The sequence below is a fragment of the Dendronephthya gigantea genome, unplaced genomic scaffold (genome assembly GCF_004324835.1).
Source record: "Dendronephthya gigantea isolate DGI-Jeju-01 unplaced genomic scaffold, DenGig_1.0 000080F, whole genome shotgun sequence".
Classification (NCBI taxonomy): Eukaryota; Metazoa; Cnidaria; class Anthozoa; order Malacalcyonacea; family Nephtheidae; genus Dendronephthya; species Dendronephthya gigantea.
In genome coordinates, this window is record NW_021163090.1 from 785130 (window position 1) to 811451 (window position 26322).

The window sequence follows — 26322 nt, forward strand, 5'->3', positions numbered from 1 at the left end:
TGCATTCGACGCGACCAAAATGCGACGTATAAACCAGGCCGTGTAGTAATAAAGAGAGTAAGTTATATTAAACTCTTGCTGAGGCTTACAAGTGGAAATCAAACCTTAGAAATTCAACACTTCACTAGCTAGCTCTTGTGTTCGAATACACGTCATGAAACTGCTTTTGAGAAGATTGTTCACTCCATTTCAAGTGATGTTTGCATAATTTTATATGTAATTTTAGTCGACTTTAAATAAAAAATGTACAAGAATTAATAAAGAGAGGAAAAATATAAGGTATAGCACGACCAGAAACATCGCGCGTATTAGTCTAGCTATCATCAATAGGCTTTCATGAAGTCCTAATTTATATATTTATCGATAAAAAATCCAGTTCAATGATTTGATCATTGCTGTTTCAGGTTTCGTTGCTGTAGAGACTCTTTAACGCATCAAGAGCTTCGATTGTTACAGTTAAACACCCAACGAGCTCGTTGCTGTCCAGTAGGCTGTAGACTACAAGAAATGGGGAAAATTATTATATACAGGAAGACAAATGCGAGCGATTTGGACATTTCAAATTTATAACTTAGAGTTTACTTACGTTCAATATCTTGATCAATGATATCAGCATTATCTTTCACAATCTAACGAGAAAAAAGAAAGAAAGCAAACTTTCAATTTATTATCCTCGATCACCCACTTTTTCATGGCAACGAAATTACATTGAATTTGAAGTAAAAGTTCACACAAGTTTTTGAACATTCAAATGAATTCTCATGCACAAGGATTCTTTATACGAGATACAAACGAGAGTTGAATATTCTCACCTGTAAAAGATCGACAACAGCAAAAGCGACGTCTAAACAGTCCCCGTCATCAACAGAACCAGGTTCGCTGACAACTGTAAACACCAACCTATACGAAAGTGTAATGCTGGTCTGAAATTTCGCTCAAACACTGAGTTTTTGGCATTATACAAAGATTAGAACACCTCAAACACCTCAATACAAGTAAGATTATTCTTACGAGTCTCCTCGTACCTTCCTTGCTCAGGATTTTCTTCAGATATCGTATGAACAAGCCAGCTTCTTTTTACTTCGTTAGTTTCATTATCCACAGGAAAAACTGAGGAAACAGAAGGAAACTTTAACAATGCAAACTGCCATTTTTTATGTATTGCTCATGCATTGAAATTCTTCTCACCTTTCTTGAAGTTGTAGTGTATGGGTCTGTTCGGAGCTGGTTTTGGCAAAGACACTGGTGTTTCCAGTTCAGCAGGGTCACAATTCAGAAACTTATACGCGACGAACAGTTGTGAAATTGCTTCATTATTAATGATGCCCGTGTCTGGGTATAACATCAGACTGCTAACCATTATCGTCACTTGCGCAGGACCATTCTACGAAAAAATGAAATTAATCGACTTGGAGCAAACAGGTTAGGTCTAGATTGAGCTAGGGCATGCAGAACTCGTTTAAGTATGTTGTAATTTTTATTAGAAAACTACGTGTACCTGTGGTATGCCAGCGCCATGAACCGACATTGATGACATCACAAGGCCGTCGCTGTCGCTCGTTTGACCTTCGCTGCCAGACACCAGCTCTTCGGGAAGTTCTCGGCTAACTGGTTCAAGCGTATCATCCTCTTCGTCGTTCCGGGAATCTTAATAAAAACACGAAATATAAAAAACATAAAAACAAAAATTTGAAGCACAAAGACAATCTGACAACGGTAAAGTTATACGTACACAAAACGAGTACCCAAAGCCAGCTCAAAACTCACCTGTTTCTTCCTCAGCAAACATCGTATCTTGGCTTCCTGTTTCAACAGCCTCATCAGCTACGGCGCTCGTTGAAGGAAGCTAAACCAAAAACAATTCAGGTGGGTTAACTATAGACACTGTTCTTAAAGAATTTATTCATTTAGGTGTCATCAAATTTCTGGTTTGCCTAGAAATCTAAACACTACTCTTTCACAAGGAGCAAGTTGATGTTATCGAGTATAACATGTTACCTCTGATTTCTTTCTCTCTTCATCGCTGGGAGTATCCACGATAACTTTGGGTTGTTCTTCTGAAGCTTGTATCAACTCATCGATACTCATGTCTTTATGAACTACAACCTCCTCGTCGTGATCTGGTAGATGCACGGCATCGCTGATCATTTCGTTTTCCCTGTAATAAGAACATGTTGATACTCACAAATCCAGAAAGTGACAGACTCGGTACTACCATAAGAGGTGATCTAATTTTGCAATGATTTGTGATTTCTCAGTGAAAACTGAAACTACAGTATGTTTGGTTTTCTTCACCAGTTCTATCTCGCTTACCCAAAGATCTCTCCGTTCAACGATTTCGCCGAAGAAGGACGAGAGGATTTCTTCTTCCCAGATCTCGGCCGCGCTTTTGGCGGTTTCTTTACAACATTCTCCTGAGATTGCTTTGGCGTTGAAGTTACGAGGGGGATTGGAGGGGAACGTTTCTCCTCAGGCTGCTCGGCCAAGGCTCTCTCGCGTTCAATTTCCTCCTGAGCAATCGGCAAGTACTGAAGATGAAAAATAGAAAACTTAGAGTTACGACAACAGGGACAAAACGGGTGAGATTGAATACCTTAGACGTCCACGAGACAGTCCTGTGATAGGGTTGATGAAAGGCATACCTGTGGTTCAGTTTTTACTTTTGCGCTTGCTGGGAGATAAGTATTTCTCCATGCCATTGAAATATCTATTGTTCCGTTTTTCTCACCAGATTCCTTTACGATTGAAAAAATATATTGAAAAGAAATAAAATACATCTGGTCCAATGACAAACAGAGAATACATTTACATGTGCATTATCATGTTTTCTGATAGTCAAAATACCTTCATCAAATCGAAAGACCCTTTAATATTCTTGCCATTAGCAAGGGAGATGAGAGGAATCTTTGCCAGACCCAGGTAAGCTGTTGTCTCAGGATCCACATCGTCCAGGACATACACTTCTAAACTCTGCAAGATAAGAAACAGCGGTTTATTTGAAACACTTTCATAACTTGTAAATTCATCATGAACACAACTCGCAGTTACTTGTGAGCGAAGGTATGTGTCCAGTTCTTCCGTCATTGGTACAGGGCAGGTTTTCCTGTCGTTCCACTGCGGATTATTGGAATTCGCAATGATGTCTGTGTCGTGATCAGCGAAATCGTAAAACCTGTACACAACGTAAGGTGAAGGTTGCACATCTAAGAAAACAAAGAAAAATATATCAATATTCGCGGCAAAACCTCATTCCCAGGGTTAAATTTCCCTTCTTTAAGTAGAATACGGACAACAATACCTTCCCGACGAGCTCTGAGGTCGGAACACCGTGTTATCGTGATAAACAACTCATTGACGTCAGAAGGTAACTCGTCACCAGTTTTCTCCAAGGCTTTGTAATCCCGTGCATTCAAATAACCCAGGGCTTTACTTCTCTCCTAGCAAAACGCAAAATGACAGAAATGCATCAGACTTCTAGCAATCTAACAATATGGTGCATTCCTGCTCATGCAAAACCTTATTATTGTTCGCACTATCATTGTCAAAACAAAATCCATCGAATGCTGTTGAATCAGGAAATGTTCCAGTGAAGTATATTACCTTGAATAATCTTATAGCTTGTTCCATAGGGACTCTTAATCGTACCCAGTAATCCATGGTTGCCACCTCAGATCCTTCATTCGACGATTGTGTACCTAATACAAATACATTATACGTTGCATTAAAGAACGACTAATCGACTAGCGAGCTGGTCATTATCAGACTACATCTGAATGTTTCCAATACTGACCTATGAGTTTCGCAGTTCCGTGAAGTCTTCCATGAGATCTTTCTAATAATTCTCTCAGTTTAAGTTGACATGCTGCGACAGTTTCATAAGATGATCCCAGAGCTCGATGAAGTTCAACAACTGTTGATTCCTAGTTGTGAGGTACGAGGTGTTAGGATAGTTGCAATTGTTACCATGAACTTCAAATCTTCATGATGAGAACTATTCTACATTCTACACAAGCATTCACCGCTGAACATAAAATTCAGATATTCCCTTCTTACCTTTTGTAAATAATGCAAAAAGAAGTCATCTATTTTCACGACATACAAAGATGTGAAATTGAAATCCACTCTGAAATTTACAACACAATTTTAGCATTTACCCTGCGATGCTCGCCACAGTAGTAAGCTGGGATCAATAGCCGGTTTCTGTGACCGAAATTTGAATGGATTTTCTCACGAAAATCATAATATTTCTACCTGTTTCCTTTCATGACAGGAGTTGCCTGAATTTCATGCTCGAAGAACTCGTACGTGATAAAACTACTAGGCTCCAGTCCTTCAAAGGAAGACGCAGCCTCTCCCGTTAAATATACCTTAAAGAAGACAAGGATTTGACTACCAGGAAAGCTCTTTTTAACGAGGAAACGGCTCCAAGTCGGGGATACTAACCTTTCCTATATGAATCTCAAAGAGATTCTCTCCCCTCTCAAGATTAACGCTGCTCGTTTCCTCGTCAAATTCCGTTTCCTAAAAACACGATATGAAAATTGACATAATGTGTATGATATAATGAAATGCTTATTACTCACTCCAAACAACTTATTTCCATACCTCAGGAGCAGTGACAACACTGTATTGCTTCGTGCCATACGCAACATCACGCATCTGAGATTCAAGTTTCTGCGAAGAGATAAACCAAGTATTGCACACAAGGCTATTATATATCTTTACTTGTGGAAATATGAAATGTTTTCACCGGCAAATCACCTTTATCCTTTCCGCCCTGATGTCCAACAATTGAGCATATTCTTGAAGTCGCAGATCAAACTCTTTCTTGTCCTCAACCATCTTGTTTGTAACTCTCTCAACCTGTAAAAGACACACAAGACCATTTCAATACATCCTCGAATTGTGATTGTTTAACGTCGCAAAATATCAGGATTACAGCGGAATTTTGTAGCGAGACATGCCCATACCTCTGTTTGATAGTCCTTGTTAATCTTATGTTGTAAAACCAGCATATTTCTTGTCTTTTCGAGCTCGTTAATTGTGTCAGCGTGAGATATTTGAAGTTCTTGGATACGTTTTTGAGCGTCTGGTTGAATACAGAATAAACCAGGATGAGAATCATATCATGTCATGCATTATCTTAATAGTGCATCTAGGTTCTGAATTTGAACATTGCTTGTTTGCTTCTTTTGATATGCGGAGAAATAAAAATATTTAAACAAAATCGTTCTGTACTTTTATCCAATTCTTCGTCAACTTTCTCCAAAAAGTCCAGATCTTGACTACCAGTCTCCTTTCTTCTCTAAAGACACAAAGACAAAGCTATCTATCATAATAACTAGTTGATTCATCTATGAATCACACGCAAATACTGCTATGAAAGTATTGCTAGGTATATGTATGTATAAAATACAGAAAGATGTGATTGCAAACCTTTATCAATGTCAGAGCTTCTTCGAGTTCCTGGACATCAACGGCGCTTTCCTAGAATTAAATGAAATAATATCAACAGGAAACAATAAATTTGAACCACGAGGATAGAATTTGTAATTTCTCAAAATTACAATCAACAGGAACTTTTTTCATTGAGTGATATAAAAATTACATTCGAGCAAACTTTTACGGCTTCAAAATACCTTGGTAAAGAACCTCATCTTTTCAGAAACCTCGTCATGTTTTTCTTTTAAAGAAAAGTGGTTCACTTTAAGATCACGAATTTCTTGATGTAACGTTTCGTTGGACTCTGCCAAAAAAATCAAAGATTAGTTTTTCTAAACTATATGCCGCAGCATGTTTAACATCATTATGAGATAATGACATTATGATGAACTCTTATAAATCTCGCTCACCTCTCTCCTTCATCAACTGATCAAGAACCTCGTTCTTCTCTTCCAACTCGGATTTCACTGATGCTTCGAGAGTTGCGATTTCAACCTATTGTGAACAATTCGTAACGTTGCACCAGGGGATAGTAACCAAGCAATTTAACCACCAAGCTGTTTTACTTCTCAACCATTTCTAAATATCATTGCGATATCACCCTCTCACCTTTAACTGCCTCTGAAGTGCTTGATGCTGGCGCTCTCGGTCAGAATCGAATGCACTGAAAAAAATAGACGAGGTGAATAAACTTTCACCGACCTAAATCATTCGCCGATACATATCAATGCTTCATTCATCGAGATATAACTGTACTGTACTGTACTGTACTGTACTGTACTGTACTGTACTGTACTGTACTGCACCTTTTCACTAGATTTTCGTTAGCTTGTTTCAATATTTCACTTTCGGCTTTAAGGTCATCAATAAGTTGTTGTTGCTATAAAAATTTAAACCATGTTTTTCATGAAACAACGATGTTTCAATGAGGAAATTATGAACAGAAATACACAAACCTCCACAAGTGTCCTTGATGTGACACCGCTGTTCTTCAACTCGTTTTGATACATGACACACTTTGATTGTTCCTGTTCACATAGAAATGATAGACTTGTTATTGGAGCAAAATCATACATCGGAACACGATGCACCGCGGAAGAAAAAAATAGCATGCATTAGCATAGAATACCTCTTTTAATTTTTCATTTAGTTTATCCATATTATCAAGAACCTGTGAGTGACTTTCCTTCATCTTGCTCAAATTCTGAAAAGAACAAAAAATACCTCAGTGAGAACCATAGTTTTTTCTCGAAATCACGAAGGCCGTAGCTAGAAGCTTAAATAGGACAGGGGGAGTATGTTTCATCTCCCGACTAATTTCTCTCGAAAAGGATTGTTTCCACAGTGTGTAAACATGAGAATATGAATATATACACCCCCTCCCGTAGTTAAACGATGTATCTACGACCACTATGTCCATGTACCTCGCTTAGACTCAAATATTTGGCTTCCACAGCTTGTAACTTGCTGGCTTTTTCTTTCACTTCACGTTGTAGTTTAATCATATCAACATTCTCCTGGATATTGTCTCTACAGGTAAGAAAGATCCCACATTATAACATGCTCAAAAACAACCAGGTCAGGACTCCAGTGATGAAGGTTTGTAGCTACGTACCTTTGAGCACCAGACAACTGCTCTCGGACTTTTGTCATAATCATTTCATGATCTCGTTCTTTCTGTCTGAGCTAAACACGGAGTTATGCATGGTAAATTACATGAGATACCGGTACGGTATCACTACGTTTAATAATTACTTGGCGGAGAAGAAAACAGCATGCGTGCATGGTAGGTAATCTACATGAAAAATCCTATAAAATTTTCCATAAGTAATTCAGTACTTCTTCTCTGAGTTCATGTCGGTCATCTTCTAAGATTCGGATATTTTCTTGCAATGAACGAATCACTTGTTCTCTGTGAAACAACGAGAAATTGTTGCAGACTTCCAGCGTCACGGTGCGTCCTTATTGATATAGATTATAAATATGGAATCTACGCTCATTTCACTTACAATTCCTCCTTTTCAATCCTAGCTTCTTCCAATAAACTGTGGCCATATCTGAGCAAATTACGTACAAGAATCATTCATGAATACGAAGTGGTACAAAACCAAGTAAAAATGGTGTCTTTTTTTCACTAAAAACCTATGTTTGCAAGCTAGATGATGCAAGCACCAATTGGGGAACGTACGTTTATAAAAGGTGATGGTTAACGTATGGTCATTCTACTGTACCTTGGTTGTGGTAAGATTGGTGGTGGAACATGCCTGGGAGACCTGACAATGAGGGACAATCACATGTGATGTCAGTTATCCACAATAAGCCATGCATGTACTACAAAATCCCAGTCACAATTAAAGAACTTGCCTAAAGTCTCCTTGAACACGTAAATTTTGACTTATCCTTTGCTGTTGAGATGACTTAGCTCGGCTGTGAACACCCTTGAAATGTTGCCAGTGGAAATACAAAAATTACATCACATTCTCCATTGATTAAACTTAACCTACAGTATACAGACCACAATTCCTCAACAGACAGGCCACCACATGCATAAGAATTACTAACTATTTCTTACTGAGTTTACTTTAGCTTTGACGTGGCCATATGGTGAATGTCTTTTTGTTCCACTATGAGACTGCTGCTTTGCAAGTGTCAGCTACAATAATGCAATAGAATTCTTGCTCATTTAACAGTACTTATTATAGAAGCTATATATTAGAAAAATTGCAATTCTCTATGTGGAGAATAAATAGCAACATCACAATCATGAAATATAACCTTGTTTTTGAGGTGAGAATTTTGTTTCTCCAGCTCTCGAATTTGTTCCTGCATTTCCTCCAATTTTTCTTCCTGTTCGAAATCTCGTTTTCCTGAGAGAAACAAAGTGATCTGTAATCACATAGCAACACTTCTTACATTGAATTACAAAAATCATATTGATTGAATGTTATATCATTTAATATATTAAAAAATTATTAACATGAAACACTACAATACCTCCATCACCGCCATCAACTTTCTTCTTGTCCGCAACCAGACGTAAGAGCTTCGTAGCCATACTAAGAACGGTAAACAAAATATTATGAAGCTTCAAGTCAGCTCAGCATAAGGAAAAGGCTATTTGAAGTAGATATATAGGAAAGGAACTTAATAAATGCTTTTGATTTTCTCCAATGAAAAATAGAAAGTTCCAATACAGATGCAGAAATGGAGGAATTTTATATGTGTATGTATTTTCATAGCCTTGCTATAACACCATGTCCATGTTTATGATTTACCGTTTGATTTTATCCTCCTGTTTTCTTGCATATTTCTTCAGCTCCTTTGGTAATGAAAACAATTTAAGCAAATAGCAAATTAAAACTGCTTTTTTATACAGTTCATTCATACAATTGACTCACAATGTTTTGCTCCCTCAAACGAAGAAATTTATCCTCCAAATCTTCTCGGTCTAGTTTAGCAATAGCTTGTCTTTCTTGAACATCACCAAGTGGACGATCTGAAGGTAATAAAACAGGAAAACTTTACCAAAGGATTTATAATACCATTACAGATGGCTACCTATTAAAATACTTTGTAGCCTGGTTGGATGGTTAGTAGCCCCAAACATCTACAGTCAGGCAAACACACATTTTGTTTTTCTTTACGATGAGAATCATGATGGATCTTAATTCTTACAGCCACTTTGTACACCGTAACTTGCCATACCTCCTCCATCCATGTCTGGGGTACTGAGGTGTCTGGTGTCCCCTTAAGGACCAATTTTTGCATCAAATTTTCGCTCTCGGAGACCTAGACACCACCCACTTTTCTCCTGAAATGTTCATCTTCTAATTTTCACCAAGGATGAAAACGATTAGGCCATACAAGATTTCATATGACACATTCCACGAACGTCTCATATGAAGACTTTCACACCTGTTCCACGAGGCAATCGTCTAAAACACACCAATTTCGACAAGTTTGCGATAACTCTACATTCTCATCATAAGAAATTAACACTTCTTGCTGGTTTATAATGATTTAAGTAACGATAGATAGTTGAAAAAGACGACTATTTAAAAAAACAACAAAAATACTTCAGTAGAAAATTTCGTTTTGTTTTGTCCCGCGACAATCTCGCTGATCGCAACACGCATGCGCAATAATATTTACTGCACCGCTGACCAACGATATCGTGGCACACACTGGCACATTGCGAAACGCGGACTGTGGACATGCGGGTTGCAGGAATGGAGAATGAATGATCCAAACATATTTTTAAAACAAAATCAAACATCTCGTATATTGCATAATTACTCCGGCGTCAGCGACGGAGTTGAAAATTCGCCTCAGTTTTGTTTTTTTTTTTTTTTTATTATTTTTCGTCGTCGCAAGTCTGAAATGGCGCGAACCATTCTAGTATTTGAAATGTGTATGTGACTGTATTTATCTACGTCCCAGTCTTATTTCTTAAGAGTTGTGGTGTACAGCTTCAGTGGCTAATTTTCCGATGCGCGATTCGATTTCGCTCGCATGATACGGCAATTCCTCCAAGAGGAACAAATAAACCGTTCTTTTCATGCTGTTCGATTAAGTTTAGATTGAATTGGGGTAAGAATATATTTAATACATGTAGATTCTGGTCCTATTTTAATAATATCGCTGCTATTTCGCCGTTTAACAAGATGAAGTGGTCGTGTATGGGCGCGTTGACACGTCGTAGTTTGCACAGGATTGAAGATTTAATATAACTATATAAGCGCCTATTCCAAAAGCAAAGTGTGAGACAAAGCGAATGCATCATGCGGTTTATTTACATTTTTGAACAATTGAACTTCTATACTTTTTAAAGTACGACGTGCTTCTAAATTTCGCAATCGAACATTTATAGGTTCGCAACTCGCAAGGCATCTAAATGCGAATATGAACTGTATTGTTTATGTTCAGAAGCTCTATATTAAAGACTGGGACGTGCGCCGGAGTTAACGCCAGAACAGGCGTCTTGTTCATTTACATCCGGCTTCACTTTCGATTCCCTCGGGTTATACAACTGCTTTACGTTCAGTTAAGAAAACCGTCACATAAATACTTCACATTGGCTGTTTAATAACATGCTATGTTTACTGACTGATATTACTGTTCACATTCTGATTTCTGACATTCACACAAGACATTCGCGCTGAATGTCGTTGTAATCTACACAAAGAGACGTGTGTTGTTGTTGCTATATCATCTGAATATTAGTCTAAAATCTTCAATTTTCACCATGGAAAGTTTCAAGGTAAGGATGTTATAGTTCCATGGTATGGGAGTTGGGGGTTATCTTCATTCTTCGCTGGTGAGTAATTCAAAAAGGATGATGACACAGTCATCACTATTGTCACCTAAACACAGACAGTGATACGTCGTTTGTATGTTTCAGAATATGTATGATCTGATGAGAAGTGAGGGGTCCGTATGGAATTAAGCCATATGCCTGCTCGTAGACTGAATTTTAATTTGCCGGAAGTTTGGTAAGGTAATATTAAGTAAGGGATCCGTATGGAATTAAGCCAATATGCCAACTGAATTTTAATTTGCCGGAAGTTTGGTAAGGTAAAATTAAGTCTGCGGGGTTTACCACATATGTGAATATTGTGAATATCATCAATTGGATTTAAACCAATCATATCTGAATGTTTAACGTCACAGGCTATGTCAAGTAGAGAGGAACCAATGGCAATAGCATGCAGACGAGCGGGTCTAAGACAGACAAGACTTGGAAATTTTGTGAAACAACTCTCATCGGTGCATGTCACGCATACTGAGCATAGCCTTCATAGGCATACAGCGTAGAGAGAAAATCACCCATAAAAAGCAACGTTCCAAGCCATGGTTGTCTTTGAGATAATAATTAAAATAAGGTAAGAATTTTATTTATACTTGCATCCTTTATATCGCAATTTTTATGTTTCACTTCGCTAATGCCAACTTTCGCTGACGGCGGTCGCCCCGATCTCTTTATATGACGGAGATTTTTATACTCTATGCCTATGGAAAGACCTTTTTAACTCTACGACACAGTCTTTTTTAAAATTTTTACGAAAGTTAAATTTAGAATGAAGTAACAACTGGAAATTTAAATTTCCACAAATATTATACGTCATACGAGAGGTATCGTTGTAATCCTAGGCTCTGTTTAGACTGAGGTAGCGTAAATCACAGAAGTCCAGTTTCGGATTCGACAACCCTATCAATGATTGCAGACGCATATTGATTACCGCTATTACACCGTCCGTAACTTGCCATGGTAGCGACACAATGAATATTAGACCAAAATTCGGAAATTTGTTCATTTTGTTGTGATTTTAAATGATTAACTTCAAACAAGTTACATGACAATGCTATGCATCAGGACGCTTAGGCCCGGAACATTTTCGAAACATGAAAAGTGGGGCGAGATAGTAAAATATCATAACAAATTTATTTCGAGTGATACGATGAGAACGACAGCTACAAGGAGCACCACATATATTACACACAGGCAACAACATACATTGTCCAGTTGTACTTTGTCCATGATGCATGAATAATTCAGTACTTAACATAGATAGTGACCAATCAGGCACTAGACTTTAGATTGGAAGATGTTTCAAGACGTTTCCAAGGCAATGCTTAACCCCGAATTATTACGAATATATCATAAACTACCTTTATTGTGGTTTATATTTTAGATCCACGTGGATTCACGTAATTGTTATTGTGGGTAAGTGTACTTGGCTAACATAATAAGCCTTGGTAAATAAGAGTAGTTTGCAATAATTTTATTATTGTACGATTATAATTGAACGTTATTGAGGAGCGCCACAAGGTTTATTTCTCTGGGGTTACTTAGGTTAGTAAGCCTAATATCTTACCTTTTTCTCTTCTATTTCTTAGAGAGAAACGATTCATCATCGCAGCTGCAAGAATGTATCACAGAAACATTAGATTGACACTCTGACAGAGCCGGTAGTATTGAAGATAACAAAAAATGAGAAGTAAAATTAGCCAGTACTTGTCAATAGATACAAACAAATGTGTAAGTCTAAAAAACGGATAATCATCTCTTCGTTGTATTGTTTGCACCAATGTGATATAGCTTGTAGCAAAACCCAATGAAGGGTTAATGAAATAACTAGTGGAATAATATCTAATTTTACCGTAAAATTAGTACATTGTATCATTGTAGCATTGTAGTAATGAACATCAGTGACGTAGCCAGCCCGACAATATAGTGATAATATTTTGGGGTTCATTGACTGTGAAAACAATGAATTTCTAAAGAAATTAATAATGATAATAACATAAAATTTGCATAGCATCATTGCTTTATTTGCTTAATCCGTAAGGATATATATATCCTTAAACTGTGGTACAATCAAGTGCGACATTTTTTGCGTCTGGTAATCGGCGTCAAACAAGAGTGGATCAGTGGATAGTAACATGTCGTTGATGCCTGCTTCTGTTAAACTTTTTCTATTTTTTTCTCAAATTTTGCAATATTCCTTCGCCAAGACATGCCACAAGGAGCTCAAACTGAACTGGACGATTAGCGTAAGCAATTCGGCTGTGATTTCGCAGCCATTGCTTGCAAAACTAAACAATGCGAACGAATACGACATAATTGTGTCTACCCTAGATGGTAGTGTAAGCGTTATTGACGCAAATACTGGACAAGAAGGCCCACAGTGGCCTGTTTATTTACCTGAAGAATCCTTCTACGCAGGTCCTTTGTTGTACGACATAGACCAAGATGGATCCTTTGATATTTTGCTTTCAACTGCATCAGGGAATATCTTGTTTGTATCACAGAATGGGACAATCATGACGTCACATACCATACTCTTGCCCAGGCTGATGGTGAAACGTCGTTGGTACATTGTAAATATTGATAACCAGTCAGACATAAGCCCAGAGAAAAACACAATTTTTGTTACAACTGATGACTATAACAGACATACCACACATTTTGCCGAATCATTTGTGACACTTGATAGCCATATTTTATCCACACCTGTCATTGGTGATTTTACTGGCGATGGTATCAACAGCGACCTTATAATACCAGTTAATTATTACTTTGATAACGAGGTTAAATTTGACGAGCAACATTTGGAAAACTTAAAGCTAGATGTATCCGAAGTTGACTTTTACTTATCTAATGGTATCATAGTTATTGACCTTCGGACAAGGGAAATAATTTACAATACAACCTTAGAGTTAACAATGAAATCGAGCAGTTTGCCATGCTATCTGTTATCTTCCCCTGTGGTTGTTGATTTGGATGGTAATCATGGTAGTAATGAAGTTGTTATTGGTAGTTCATCTGGTAAGGTACATGTCTTGAACAAAGATGGAGGTTACCCATGGTCATTCCATTTATCTGACTCAATTGCTGGTCAAATTGCAGTGGAGGATATAAATAATGATGGAAGCATGGAAGTGATTGTTGTTGATGGCAGTGCTAATGTTATGTGCTATAATCAAGATAAATTATTATGGGAGGCTACCATCTCTGGAACTTTGACAGCTGGGGCACAGCTTTATGATATCAATAATGATGATAAACTTGAAGTCATCATAGCAAGTAATGACGGTTATATTTGGGTATTAGATTGTGAAACTGGGAAGGTCTTGGAAAATTGGCCAGTATTGTTAGGGAGCAAGATTCATTCCCAGGTGTTATTCCAGAAACAGATAGATGATTCAATTGACATGATTGTCATGTCAGCTGGAAATTTAATCATCCTTAGTGGAAATACACAATGTCTGGAAGTTATCCCAACAGAGGAGATATCATATACACCAGTCATTTATCATGAACAAAATATGGCTCTTATTGTTTCAACTTCTGATGGAGCCATCTTGTCTTTCAACCAAGCTGGAGTTAACAAGCAGATGACCAGAGATGAATTCCGGATTAAATTCACTGAAACTACTAGCAAATTACAAACAGTCGCCAGCCAGAATTTTAATATAGAATTTGAAATTTTTACCCAATCCTACAAAGAACCAAGTTCTGAGTTCAATGTTGTGATTAGTTACTCCACAGAGAGGGGTATTAAACATGATATAAGTAAATATAGCAAACCAGGGCTATATTCTAGAAGCCTACAGTCACCTAAAGTTCCAAAATATACATATATTTCAATAGTGTTATGTAATAAGTTCAAGCAATGCAGTGAAGATAGGATATTTATTAACTTTCACAGTCAGACAAAGGATACAATGGTACTTTATGCATTTCTACCATTGTTAGTTATGGCTGTACTGTTGTTATTTATTCATGGCTACCCTGAGGGGGATCTCTTGCCGACATGGGAGAGCTCAAAGAAATATTAAATTGATAATCCAAATCAGCTTTATATAAATTTATTTCAACCGCAATTTATCTTTAAACTGAATGATAAACCCTGAGTAGTTTTTGATCAAATCTAACTTCGCATAAGTGTCATTCCAATTACTAATACTTCACCGGTCAAAGTTACTTCACAATATTCAACAGACAGGATTTAATATCTGGAAACAGGAAACTGTAGCCAGACTCTATGGTTCGCTTAGGAATCACTTTTTGCCCCTCTAACAAGAGAAGTGCTCGTTCATGTCCATATATCATATTCACAGCAAATGCAGGTACTGGAATGATTGCTGGTCGCCACAGAGCACTCGCTAACTCTGTTGTGAACTCTGAATTTGAAACAGGTTGTGGAGCAGTAGCATTTAAAATACCATGGACATTATTGTTTTCCAAAGCATGGATAAGAATTCCAACCATGTCAGCAATGTGAATCCATGACATAATCTGTTTCCCACTCCCAATCACTCCTAAATCAGAATAACTTTGTAGAATAAAAAAATGGTTGTGTTACAACATGATTCTCTGAACTAGTCACAAAATTAGCATTCACTACTATTTTGGCTTTGCATGAGATTAAATTGGTTCCCACCTCCAACACCGAACCAAAACGGCCAAACTAGAGATTTAAAGGCTCCACCATCACGTCCGAGAACCAAACCAATCCTGAGGGTTACATGTCGACTTGGATGATCCGATGGAAGGACTGCTGAGTCCTCCCAATCACAGCAAATTTTGGTGAAAAAATCATGTTCTGGTTCAGGAGGTGCATCTTCTGTATATTCAGCTGTCTCGCTTGTTGGATAGAAACCTTAATGAATATGCACTGGCTTTGTGATACGATACCCCATTTAGTGTTTTGCACATCAGTGGAAGAGTATTTCCTGTTTATAATAGGTTAATAAATCTCAACTGATAGTTTTTAAAGCTATAGCTGACTACTTTTGTAGCTAGCTGCTTTCTGTTTATCAAGACTCACCAATTGCAGAAGACGAGATCCACACGTTTGGAGGTTTTGCAGCTTTCTTGATAAGCTCGGTCAAAATATCATTTGTTTCAACCCGACTTTGTCTAATTAGCGCTTTAAAATCTTCATTCCACCTAGCAAATAGTAATGCTTTTAATGTTTTAATTGTACAGTACATTGAATCAATGAATCCAAACCAACCTTTTCAGCGGATTAGAAATGTTTTCTCCTGCAAGATTGATGACAGCGTCACATTCAGGCAGCTCATTGTTCCTTTTCAAATCACTCTAAAATATAAAATATCATTGGAGATATTAATGATTTTACAGTACTTTAGTTTGTAGCTCTGCTCTTGCTGTAAGTCATGCCGATCAAATTACCCAGGTTATCTTTGCGTGTCCAGGTGTTCTTGACAACAAGATCACTTCATAGCCACGTTTCCTCAATGCACTGCACAATGCACTGCCAATAAAACCATTTCCACCTCCTTGAACAGACATTCAAATACCATTGTATATCGATAATATACATTGCTCTTTTCTAATCACTTCATAATTCAGCAATCAACTGTGATCAATTTGTACAGTATAATTTTTTCAGGTACTTTTCTGAGTTTTCCGTACGTTTTCTGGATGAAGTTTGAGCGCTATTGGCGCTGACGCAGTCAATATATATATCGAACTGCATATTATGGAAGTATAGTCAAATTACCACCCGATAAAAAGCTAAAAAGATAGAGAAAGTACAATATACCCACCGACAAGAACCTTCCGTGCCGCCATGTTTGTTTACATTCCTTTTAAAGTCGTTATGTAATCACCAATGTAATGTTTCAAACACGTGCCAGACACGTGTCTATAAATAACAGTACGCGACGCTTAAGATATAAATTTAGTTACTTTGTATTTTCATTATTAAATATGTACGCAGTAAATTAATTATGTTCATTCTGTTCGGAATCCTCTGTAGCGTTTATTACTGCCCTCTAATATTGATTTTTGCAAGTATCCCGGGAGAAATGGTGTCTTGATGCTTTTGTTACTACCATCTCCTCCTCCTGTACCAGAGGAAGTGGTTGTTGCTTGGTTGGTCTCACCGTTAGCCTTCGGTTGGTTAATTTCATTCGCAGTACCAGCCTCCGCTGAATTTGACTCACTCGAGGGACCAGTGATGGCTTCCTGGTTACCACTTTCTGGATTGTTCTCTTCTCTAGATCCGGATGTTTGTTGGTTACTTTCTTCAGTGGCTGGTTGGTTACCTTTTGCTTGGTCTTCAGGCGACAACTCCTCGCTTTCTTGACTGTTAAGTGCCATATATTCACGTCCACAATATTCAGCATCCATTGTTCCGCGCGCTATATTCGTGGACTCGGAGCCAACGACATTCCCCGGTGGTTTGTATCTTGCAACAACGTAAATACAATCCTTGTTGTCCTCCTTCTTACCATAAGCTCTTCCGATGCCAAATTTCCTGCTGGATTTCCAAATTACTTGAGTAAAATGTCCAGTCGACTTCGTGGCGTCGATGGCAGCATGTTTGTTGTAATTGTAGTTACACAGTTCTTTGTACCTAAAGAAAGATAGATAAAGAGTTACGATACTCCTCTGTCTTATGTGAGTCACCTTACAGAGAAATTATGAGTAGGATAGCACTTAGGTACAGGTGTTGAAAGTGAATGTTGAACAACGATTGAACTGGGAAACAAATTAAACTAGTGTCAACGAGATACGTCGTCAGTGTTACCCACGTTACTGCAAAATAAAACTTTAATACTCACCATTCCTTGCTTACATCAGCTCCGGATGGGTTTGTCCCGCAAGCAGAATATATGCTCTCAGCTTCATCTACTCTGGACGACTTCAGGGAGTGTTCGGCGTTATTTATTCCCGACTCTGCAAGCTTTTGTGCAAACTCGGTAGCACTAGCGGACATCTCACCGTCGAGTGACAAGCCAGGAGAACTGTGAAACTGACGATACTTGTTGTGCGCCTCTAGAGCGCTTTGTTGAAACACGTTGGGATCTAAAGATTATGAAAGCACGAGGAATTACTGCAGCTACTATTCAAGCACAAAACTGGACAACGCAGGCGAGATTTAAATAGCAATCCCAATAGAAAAGTACCTTCTATGAACGCTCCACCTTCGGGGATACTTCGGGATCCTTCAGAACCTGGTGTTCCTGTCTGTCCTTCCTGATCCCCACCCATCTTGTCGCCTCCACTTTTTCCGGCACTTTCAACTCCACCACTTTGTGGCTGTTTGTCTGTACCTGTTCCCCCACGAGATCCCTCATTACCTCCCGCTGGCGACCCTTGCGATCCCTCTGGGCCACTAGCAGATGACCCTTGTGGTCCTTCATTGCCACTAGCAGATGATCTTTGTGGTCCTTCATTGCCACCAGCAGATGAGCCTGGGGGAGCTACAGAACTACCTCCTTCCAATGATCCTTGTGATTGCGACGATCCTTGTGATCCTTCATTGCCACCAGCAGATGATCCTTGTGGTCCTTCATTGCCACCAGCAGATGAGCCAGGGGAAGCTACAGAACTACCACCTTCCAATGTTCCTTGTGATTGCGATGATCCCTGTGATCCTTCACCGCCACCAGTAGATGATTCTCGTGGCCCTTCAGATCCTCCTGCTAATGACCCTTGAGATCCCTCATTACCACCTGTTCCTTCACCACCTTCTTTCCCCGAGGGTACACTCCCTTGTTGCCCAACGTTCTTAGGCGTTACTTGTGTCCCTACTTTACCACTGAGTCCCTGAGTACCACTTGGTTCAACTTGTTTTCCTCGACTAGGCGAACCTTTATTTTCTTCGCCAGTTTGCGGTTGGTTTTCCTGCGTGCCTTGGGGTTCATCAACCTTGCTGCTTCCTTCTCTGTTTGGACACAAACAAGCGGGGCATTGTTTGCCTCTACTAGGAGAGGTGTCTCCAGGAACTTCGGAATTGCCTGGGTTAGCAGGATTTTCAGGTACTACAGGGTTTGCCTGCTCTACAGGTTTACTTCGATCAGGTAAATTATTTTGCTGAGCTGGTTTACCCTGTTCGGTAGGATTGCCAGCATTAGTAGAACGAGCTGGTTGATCAGGTTTTGAGGGCTGTTCAGTTTCCCTATTTGATCTTAGCGGGCTACTTTTTGACTTGGGTAAATTCTCCGCGCCTCCTGAAGTTTCAAAGCTCTCTGTTTGGATTTCATTACCTGGACATGGGGGGCAGTGGGATGCAGGTGACATCTGTTGTTGATCAGGAGTATCCTCTGGTGATCCTTCAGATCCTGTCTCATGTTGCTCAATCAGCGGAGAAATATGTGAGTTCTCTGGGTTTTTTGCTCTCTCGCGGTCCCCAGTACCTAGAACACCGGACACCCCCGTGGATGTGATTCCAGGTATACTATTACTCCCTGTTATCCCATTACTTCCTGCCATCCTTCCTCCTCGACTATTTTCTGAACCCACAGATCCTTTATCAGGCAGCGCGTTACCAGTACTCTGTGCTGTGTTTGAGCCAGCTGTCCCAGTTGATGATCCAGTTTTTCCACCAGACGCGGTGTGCCCAGAACAAATACCATTAGAATCAAAGCTGCCTTTTGGGATATTGACAGATTCAGCTGGACCCTGCTCAGCTCCTGGCCTGTACCTAGTTACCACGTATGTACACTTCTCCCCCGACTTCTCACTCGTTCGCCGACCAATTCCGATAAGATACGTCGCCTTCCAGACAACTTGGGCGAAATGCTTGTATTCGTTGTACGACTTTTTGTTGTCAAAATAGTTGCACACTTCTTCATACCTTGAACAAACAAAAACGCATCACACGTTACGCGGTTATTGAGATAGATAAGTTTGAAAGCGTTAGTTTACCATAATATCTTACCAGTGATTGACAACTGCTTCACCAGACACTTCATTTCCGCATGAGATGAAGATATTTTCGCCGATTCCAGGTTCCAGACCTGGATCACCTTGTGCCACTCGAGCACCCTGGTCAGCTAACTTCTGTGCGTACAAACCAGCCTGTTGTCGTAGTCGGGCACATTGGCCCAGCTGGGGACATCCGTGGATACTACGATACTTATTGTGAACTCTGAGGACGTCGTTGATAAAGCCAGTATCCTCTGTAAAAATATAGATGGAATTGGTGATCGACACATAAAGCTTATTTTATTAAATAGCTCTATCAGTTCTAAACGGTTTTCACTTTCATCAGATATCCTCCAGCTCCCGAACAAATAAAGTCTTCCTTCACTTCAAAAATAAACAGAAGTCGATTTAGTCTATTCTTAAATTGCTTTTTTACCTTTTCTATAGCCCAAGATTGCGGCCAATAATCGACGATCTCCCTTTACGTTCTTGACAGGAAGACAAAGATGTTCTTGAGAGAGAGAGACAGATTAGGCGTCAATTTTTAGATAAAAAGTAGCACATAAATATATAATAACAAGTTAACCTTGATGAGCACCTTTTACTAGGACAAAGTAAAGAACAAAAATACTGAGATTCCAAGATTTCATCCTGATGATACGCGTCACCTTAAATCATTTGTGCTGACATTGGGATTTCGGACGTTAACAATATTGGGCATTCTTCGTTGTCATGTTTTTTATAAACACTTTTAAAAAAATATAAACTATCATTCATAATCAACCAAATTGCCAAATCTGCGTCAACGTAAGTCTTCAATTTTCTAAACAGAAGAATGTGAGTAATTTCCATTGAATTCTGTGGTTAAGTTGTTCTTGTTGTACTGTTGTAAAATAGTCGGCCATCTAAGCGCATGTTTAAGATAAGATAAGCTGGAATAAACAAAATTGTTAAATATGTCAGAAGACCTGTTCCTGAGCAATGAAAAGTAACAGTTTGACATATTTACATTATTCTTATCTACCCATATGAGAACCACTGTACCTGTACAGTAAAAAAACTGTCCCCCATTATTTTACCACATACAGGATAAATACAACAGAAATAACGAATTTTTTTTGGCTATATGTTTTTTATAAAATCCAACCGTGTTTAACAACCTGACATTTCTCATCGACAGAGAACAGGTATCGTAATTAATTGTGACATTTTACAGTCATCCACACGAGCTTTCAGGGTCGTACGCAAGATTCTTTATCTGGGAGGGTGGGAGGTGCTGTTTTGTCGCTTTGCGTAACGATGATCTATAAATGAAGGCCCTCATTTACACCTGGAATGTTTTGTGTAGTGTGATAGATTGATACAAACGAGCGAATTGCAACATGTTAAATACTCTGATGCATAAAGCCTCTTATTTGAAAACATCGAACACAGCCGTTTTTCATTTTTATCCTCAATTTTTTTGCACACTAAGATTACAGAGATCTGACCCAGATTATTTCACAACCTGGTTAGAATTAATCTTCATTTACAAATTATGAGTTAATAGATAGGGAACAGCGCAGCCAATTAGCATTTGCGATGTGTATTCGACTATGCTTTAATTAATCCTAATTTGAATGAAGAAGCTTTATGTTGTAACTAAATTTCTTTCGTAGAAAATACTGAAACACCTGGCTGTTGGGCAAATAATCCATGAAAATATGTTACAAAATAATGTGTTATATGAAAAATCAAACTTTAGCGCTTGGCTGATCAGTTGTAACGATATGACCCCAGGCTTAATGCGTCAAATGTAAAAGTTGAAAGGCGTGGAGAAAGTTTAAATTAGCCACATGCAATATTTGACTGAAGCCAAGCTAAAAAATTGTGGGCAGTCGAAGATCAGTGTTCTAAAATACTGTAATTTGACTAAATAATCACATTTGTTGAAGAAGAAAAGAGGTAATTAATAATAGGATACATTTCAACTCATCAGAGCTTCATTTTGTTTTTGAAGTTTGTTAAAGAAAGAGAAAACGTGAAAATTTCAACGAACTAAAAAAGATAAACAGAGATAGTTTCCGTTCTAACATTCCTTTTTCTTCGGTCTTTTTGTACTTTCGGTCAACAGCATCTTCACACATTACCTCGTGTGTTCGTACTGCTAATTAATTTACTGAAACAATGCTCTGTTCAACACGCAGGTCCATGTGAACTCAACTAATGGCGACAGGTGTTCGCAGATCTTTCTCTTTGGTATTTCTATTCTTGTTTCAGTTACTCGTTGAAATAGGTGAGTAAATGTTGATGTATTACAGCTGTTTGGGGAAAAATTATTAATACGAGCGAAAATAAATCTATCTTTTCATAGGCTGTCTTGCAGATCCTAAACTTGCTCGTGTTAGAGTCAATGGCAAACTAAAGGTTATTCGCCTCCCCGACAAGGTCAAGCATTGGTCAACGTCTTGGTCATCCAACTCACCGAGTAGTAGCAGCTGGTCGACGGGCAACCATGGTGGGGGTAATCAATGGTCAACAAGCACTGGGGGTGGTGGGGGAAATGGAGGTCAAACGTCGTGGTCATCCAAAACACCAAGTGGCAGCTGGACGACAGGCAACCATGGTGGGGGTAATCAATGGTCAACAAGTACTGGGGGTGGTGGGGGAAATGGAGGTCAAACGTCGTGGTCATCAAAAACACCAAGTAGCAGCTGGTCGACCGGCAACCATGGTGGGGGTAATCAATGGTCCTTTAGCACTGGGGGTGGTGGGGGAAATGGAGGTCAAACGTCGTGGCAAATAGGTGGTGGTGCAGGCGGCGGTGCAGGTGGTGGGGGGATGGCAGGCGGGGGTACAGGTGATGCCGCAGGTGGTGGGGGATGGCAGGCGGGGGTACAGGTGATGCCGCAGGTGGTGGGGGGATGGCAGGCGGGGGTGCAGGTGGTGCTGCAGGTGGCGGTGGGATGGCAGCCGGCGGTGCAGGTGGTGGTGCAGGGGGAGGTGGTGCAGGGGGAATGGTAATAGGGTATGGAGGATTCCCTGTTGGTCTACAATTCTCCCTCAAATTTGACAACGGACGATGCATTTACCCAGAAAATGGTGAGAATACAACAGGCACGAAATTAACTCTCCCTCCAGGAGAATGCAATTCTGCGAAAGCCAAGTTCACTTATTCATCTGAAGATGAAAACCTAAAACATGTCAAGACAGGTTATTGTGTACAACCTGAGGGTGAGCAACTGACTGAAGGCATTCCAATCGTGATTGCTGAACCTTGTGACAAAAAATGGGCAATGACCATGACTCCTGGTGGCTCCCTCAAACTGAAAGATAATGGTAAATGTATTCAACCACTGAGCGGTAGCAACTACCCAACCGACGTAGAGAAACTAGTTTTTGGCGACAATTGTGATAAACCTGAGAGCAAATTCCATATTGAAGGTATTGTAAGTTTGTATAGATGTATAACATGCGTTTAGACTCTTCAGATAGTATAAAAAACTGGGCGATTTTTAAGTACGGCTAAGGCACTTTTGAGTTATCTTTCTTAACGGTGACATAATTCTCCTTTGGCTACATGTTAACATCGTGGGTTTTTCTCTTTCGTTTAGATGCAAGATTTGTTATAGGTGGTAGTATTAGTGGTGGTGGCAGAATAGGTGGTGGTATTGGTGGTGGTGGTAGTATAGGTGGTGGTATCGGTGGTGGTGGCAGAATTGGTGGTGGTATTGGTGGTGGTGGCCGTGTAGGTGGTGGTATTGGTGGTGGTGGTAATATAGGTGGTGGTTTTGGAGGTGGTGGCAGTATTGGTGGTGGTGGTAGTATAAGTGGTGGTATTGGTGGTAGTGGTAGTATAGGTGGTGGTATTGGTGGTAGTGGCAGTTTTGGTGGTGGTGGCAGAATTGGTGGTGGTATTGGTGGTGGTGGGAGTATTGGTGGTCGTTTTGGCGGCGGTGGTAGTATAGGTGGTGGTGGTTGGAGTATAGGTGGAGGGAGCGGTGGTTTCGGAGGTGGTATTGGTGGTGGTGGCAGTATTGGTGGTGGTGGCAGAATTGGTGGTGGTATTGGTGGTGGTGGTAGTATAGGTGGTGGTATTAATGGTGGTGGCAGAATTGGTGGCAGAATTGGTGGTGGTATAGGTGGTAGTGGCAGTTTTGGTGGTGGTATTGGTGGTGGCGGTAATATAGGTGGTGGTATTGGTGGTGGTGGGAGTATTGGTGGTCGTTTTGGCGGCGGTGGCAGTATAGGTGGTAGTGGTTGGAGTATAGGTGCAGGGAGCGGTGGTTTCGGAGGTGGTATTGGTGGTGGTGGCAGTATTGGTGGTGGTATTGGTGGTGGTGGCAGAATTGGTGGTGGTATTGGTGGTGGTGGCAGAATTGGTGGTGGTATTGGTGGTAGTATAAGTGGTGGTATTGGTGGTGGTGGCAGAATTGATGGCAGAATTGGTGGTGGTATAGGTGGTAGTGGCAGTTTTGGTGGTGGTATTGGTGGTGGTGGGAGTATTGGTGGTCGTTTTGGCGGCGGTGGCAGTATAGGTGGTGGTGGTTGGAGTATAGGTGGAGGGAGCGGTGGTTTCGGAGGTGGTATTGGTGGTGGTGGCAGAATTAGTGGTGGTATTGGTGGTGGTGGTGGTATAGGTGGTGGTATCGGTGGTGGTGGCAGAATTGGTGGTGGTATAGGTGGTAGTGGCAATTTTGGTGGTGGTATTGGTGGTGGCGGTAATATAGGTGGTGGTATTGGTGGTGGTGGGAGTATTGGTGGTGGTTTTGGTAGCGGTGGCAGTATAGGTGGTGGTGGTTGGAGTATAGGCGGAGGGAGCGGTGGTTTCGGAGGTGGTATTGGTGGTGGTGGCAGAATTAGTGGTGGTATTGGTGGTGGTGGTGGTATAGGTGGTGGTATCGGTGGTGGTGGCAGAATTGGTGGTGGTATAGGTGGTAGTGGCAATTTTGGTGGTGGTATTGGTGGTGGCGGTAATATAGGTGGTGGTGGTTGGAGTATAGGCGGAGGGAGCGGTGGTTTCGGAGGTGGTATTGGTGGTGGCAGTATTGGTGGTGGGGGTAGCATCGGTGGTGGCGGTAGTATAGGTGGTGGCAGTATTGGTGGTGGCGGTAGTATAGGTGGTAGTATTGATGGTAGTGGCAGTTTTGGTGGTGGAATTGGTGGTGGCGGTAATATAGGTGGTGGTGGTAGTATAGGTGGTGGTATTGGTGGTGGCAGTATTGGTGGTAGCGGCAGTTTTGGTGGTGGCGGTAATATAGGTGGTGGTGGGAGTATTGGTGGTGGTTTTGGTGGCGGTGGCAGTATAGGTGGTGGTGGTTGGAGTATAGGTGGAGGGAGTGGTGGTTTCGGAGGTTTGCCCGGTGGTGGTCAACAGTTCGCATTAAAATTTACAAATGGACGATGTTTACTCCCGGAGAATGAACAAACTAGTTCTGACACAAAGTTAGTGTTACCAAGTGACGATTGTGATAATAAGCTTGCAAAGTTTCAAATTTCAAATGAAGGAAATCTGCAGCACGTAGAAACTGGCTACTGTGTGCAGCCAGAAGGTGACAGTGAAGATTTACCATTGGCTATTGTGGAAAACTGCAACAAAAAGTGGGTTTTTTTCATGACCAATTTTGGCTCTCTTAAATTATCAGAAGGTGGCAAATGTGTCCAGCCAGAGACCGGAGGAACACGACCGTCGCAAACAGAATATATGGTATTGCGTGATGTGTGCGACTCACCAGAAACAAAGTTCACAATTTGGGGTAATTTACGAAATGATTATATCGCTTGTTTTATCAGGGAAACGCAATTTACATTCAATAAAGAAGTTCATATGATCGCATGACCTGTCAAAGAGATTATGCAACGATTCGACACTTAAACTCATTACTTCAAAATACCCCAGGATGCACGTGATATTTCGGAAGACACACCCAATGTTTATGTATATCAAAGGAACTTATTCTATTCTCATATATACAAGTTTCCGACCCCCCTGGGTACGAGGGGGTCAGATAATTTTCGTCTTATTTAGTATGAATGATTAATGATTTGTCTTTTGCAGGTGTCAGTGGTGGACAATTTGGGATAGGTGGAGGAGGTATAGGAGGCGGAGGGGCCGGTGGAGGAGGTGCAGGGATGGGTGGAGGGGGGAGTCAAGCGGGCTCGTCTTGGCAGTGGCGAAATGGTGGAGATGGAGGAAGCAAAGGAGGATCATCTTGGAGTTTCTCCTCACCGGGAAGTGGAGGGGGGAATAAATGGTCTTATTCGTGGGGAAATCCTCAAAAGCATCTAGAAAATGACCAGGCCAGGCACAGTAACAACCAACATCATCCACAAGAGATCAAGATTATTATTAACGCCAAAAAACACCAGATCCATCACAGCAGAACAGTTGGACCACGAAAAAGGGACAAGCTGGCTAAGATAAAACAAGTTGGCTAATAGTTTGTCCTGAAGACATTTCACGATTTACTGTCTTTAATAGTTTGCTTTCGTCTGTAAAATAAGTTTTTCAAGCTGGCTAATAGTTTGTCCTGAAGACATTTCACGATTTACTGTCTTTAATACTTTTCTTTCGTCTGTAAAATAAGTTTTTAAAGTATTTCTTCATTTTTTGCCATTGGAAAAGCTAGTCCAGGTGGAAAATAATATATTCTTAGGTTTAGCATCAAAATTAGCACGTAATCGTTTTGTCAGGAATTATAAGGAAAGGTGTA

The 26322-nt window shown here is 40.1% G+C and overlaps 7 protein-coding genes and 2 long non-coding RNA genes across 14 annotated transcripts; 5 read left to right on the plus strand and 4 right to left on the minus strand.

Moving 5' to 3' along the window:
- Window positions 1–202: 202 nt before the first annotated feature.
- On the minus strand, window positions 203–12678 carry LOC114532569 (protein fantom-like). 3 transcript variants are annotated; one of them, XM_028554101.1, is made up of 43 exons: window positions 12603–12678; window positions 12318–12362; window positions 9148–9377; window positions 8841–8938; window positions 8718–8761; window positions 8437–8498; window positions 8218–8309; window positions 8015–8095; window positions 7807–7880; window positions 7674–7715; window positions 7452–7499; window positions 7282–7354; window positions 7058–7128; window positions 6867–6972; window positions 6572–6646; window positions 6399–6470; window positions 6249–6322; window positions 6052–6106; window positions 5853–5937; window positions 5640–5746; window positions 5437–5487; window positions 5239–5305; window positions 4971–5089; window positions 4762–4863; window positions 4606–4674; window positions 4444–4521; window positions 4252–4367; window positions 4054–4123; window positions 3791–3920; window positions 3601–3695; window positions 3299–3437; window positions 3049–3203; window positions 2845–2970; window positions 2643–2735; window positions 2314–2528; window positions 1999–2158; window positions 1768–1846; window positions 1499–1647; window positions 1189–1384; window positions 1026–1110; window positions 813–900; window positions 587–629; window positions 203–498 (listed from the first exon to the last, which is right to left on the minus strand). In XM_028554101.1, exons 3-43 carry the CDS (start codon window positions 9158–9160, stop codon window positions 401–403), a joined length of 3795 nt encoding a protein of 1264 aa, XP_028409902.1. In that variant the 5' UTR covers window positions 9161–9377; window positions 12318–12362; window positions 12603–12678; the 3' UTR covers window positions 203–400. The 3 variants fall into 3 exon arrangements, with proteins under 3 accessions (XP_028409902.1, XP_028409903.1, XP_028409901.1); XM_028554102.1 differs by lacking the exon at window positions 12603–12678 and having other exon boundaries at window positions 12318–12402; XM_028554100.1 differs by lacking the exons at window positions 12318–12362; window positions 12603–12678 and having other exon boundaries at window positions 9148–9676.
- Window positions 10363–12428, plus strand: LOC114532574. 2 transcript variants are annotated; one of them, XR_003687972.1, is made up of 4 exons: window positions 10363–10702; window positions 10844–11324; window positions 12135–12166; window positions 12340–12428. It is a non-coding gene; the product is annotated as an uncharacterized LOC114532574 (long non-coding RNA). The 2 variants fall into 2 exon arrangements; XR_003687971.1 differs by having other exon boundaries at window positions 10363–11324.
- A 170-nt stretch (window positions 12679–12848) lies between the features above and the next one.
- On the plus strand, window positions 12849–14891 carry LOC114532571 (protein DEFECTIVE IN EXINE FORMATION 1-like). Its single transcript, XM_028554106.1, has one exon. The coding sequence runs from the start codon at window positions 12886–12888 to the stop codon at window positions 14782–14784; it is 1899 nt and encodes a 632-aa protein (XP_028409907.1). The 5' UTR covers window positions 12849–12885; the 3' UTR covers window positions 14785–14891.
- On the minus strand, window positions 14808–16576 carry LOC114532572 (epimerase family protein SDR39U1-like). Its single transcript, XM_028554107.1, has 6 exons — window positions 16522–16576; window positions 16145–16251; window positions 15966–16051; window positions 15777–15898; window positions 15390–15608; window positions 14808–15267 (listed from the first exon to the last, which is right to left on the minus strand). Exons 1-6 carry the CDS (start codon window positions 16544–16546, stop codon window positions 14927–14929), a joined length of 900 nt encoding a protein of 299 aa, XP_028409908.1. The 5' UTR covers window positions 16547–16576; the 3' UTR covers window positions 14808–14926.
- A 131-nt stretch (window positions 16577–16707) lies between these two features.
- Window positions 16708–20787, minus strand: LOC114532570 (hornerin-like). 3 transcript variants are annotated; one of them, XM_028554105.1, is made up of 7 exons: window positions 20675–20787; window positions 20229–20453; window positions 20067–20141; window positions 19644–19884; window positions 17887–19559; window positions 17542–17785; window positions 16708–17333 (listed from the first exon to the last, which is right to left on the minus strand). In XM_028554105.1, the coding sequence occupies exons 2-7, from the start codon at window positions 20278–20280 to the stop codon at window positions 16709–16711; spliced, it is 2910 nt and encodes a 969-aa protein (XP_028409906.1). In that variant the 5' UTR covers window positions 20281–20453; window positions 20675–20787; the 3' UTR covers window position 16708. The 3 variants fall into 3 exon arrangements, with proteins under 3 accessions (XP_028409906.1, XP_028409904.1, XP_028409905.1); XM_028554103.1 differs by having other exon boundaries at window positions 20217–20453; XM_028554104.1 differs by lacking the exon at window positions 20675–20787 and having other exon boundaries at window positions 20217–20619.
- A 719-nt stretch (window positions 20788–21506) lies between these two features.
- On the plus strand, window positions 21507–22114 carry LOC114532789. The gene is made up of 3 exons (XR_003687978.1): window positions 21507–21574; window positions 21817–21905; window positions 21984–22114. It is a non-coding gene; the product is annotated as an uncharacterized LOC114532789 (long non-coding RNA).
- A 377-nt stretch (window positions 22115–22491) lies between these two features.
- Window positions 22492–23091, plus strand: LOC114532595 (rRNA 2'-O-methyltransferase fibrillarin-like). Its single transcript, XM_028554138.1, has one exon. It carries the CDS (start codon window positions 22492–22494, stop codon window positions 23089–23091), a length of 600 nt encoding a protein of 199 aa, XP_028409939.1.
- A 94-nt stretch (window positions 23092–23185) lies between these two features.
- LOC114532597 (leucine-rich repeat extensin-like protein 3) lies at window positions 23186–23971 on the minus strand (the record flags this gene model as incomplete). Its single annotated transcript, XM_028554139.1, has 1 exon — window positions 23186–23971. A coding segment is annotated over one exon (786 nt), but the record flags the coding sequence as incomplete, so codon positions are not given.
- A 74-nt stretch (window positions 23972–24045) lies between these two features.
- Window positions 24046–26047, plus strand: LOC114532598 (keratin, type I cytoskeletal 9-like). The gene is made up of 4 exons (XM_028554140.1): window positions 24046–24063; window positions 24143–24147; window positions 24215–25365; window positions 25668–26047. The coding sequence occupies exons 1-4, from the start codon at window positions 24046–24048 to the stop codon at window positions 26045–26047; spliced, it is 1554 nt and encodes a 517-aa protein (XP_028409941.1).
- The last annotated feature ends 275 nt before the right edge of the window (window positions 26048–26322 follow it).

Bases quoted from the DNA above. Each gene is read 5' to 3' on its own strand.
- LOC114532572 (XM_028554107.1), bottom strand. From the start codon at position 16,546: ATGGCGGCACGGAAGGTTCTTGTCG. The intron at 16,252-16,521 runs GTGGGTATATTG...TGTCTGTTCAAG, and splicing joins GGCACGGAAGGTTCTTGTCG to GAGGTGGAAATGGTTTTATT. The intron at 15,609-15,776 runs GTGAGTCTTGAT...ATATTCATTAAG, and splicing joins GATCTCGTCTTCTGCAATTG to GTTTCTATCCAACAAGCGAG.
- LOC114532595 (XM_028554138.1), top strand. From the start codon at position 22,492: ATGGCAGGCGGGGGTACAGGTGATGCCGCAGGTGGTGGGGGGATGGCA.
- LOC114532598 (XM_028554140.1), top strand. The intron at 25,366-25,667 runs GTAATTTACGAA...TGTCTTTTGCAG, and splicing joins AACAAAGTTCACAATTTGGG to GTGTCAGTGGTGGACAATTT.
- LOC114532570 (XM_028554103.1), bottom strand. From the start codon at position 20,280: ATGAAATCTTGGAATCTCAGTATTTTTGTTCTTTACTTTGTCCTAGTA. The intron at 19,885-20,066 runs GTAAAAAAGCAA...ATATTTTTACAG, and splicing joins AATCTTGGGCTATAGAAAAG to AGGATACTGGCTTTATCAAC. The intron at 19,560-19,643 runs GTAAGATATTAT...TGTTTGTTCAAG, and splicing joins GAAGCAGTTGTCAATCACTG to GTATGAAGAAGTGTGCAACT.
- LOC114532569 (XM_028554101.1), bottom strand. The intron at 5,938-6,051 runs GTGAGAGGGTGA...TGTTCACAATAG, and splicing joins CACTTCAGAGGCAGTTAAAG to GTTGAAATCGCAACTCTCGA. The intron at 630-812 runs GTGAGAATATTC...TTTTCTCGTTAG, and splicing joins CTGTTGTCGATCTTTTACAG to ATTGTGAAAGATAATGCTGA.
- LOC114532571 (XM_028554106.1), top strand. From the start codon at position 12,886: ATGTCGTTGATGCCTGCTTCTGTTAAACTTTTTCTATTTTTTTCTCAA.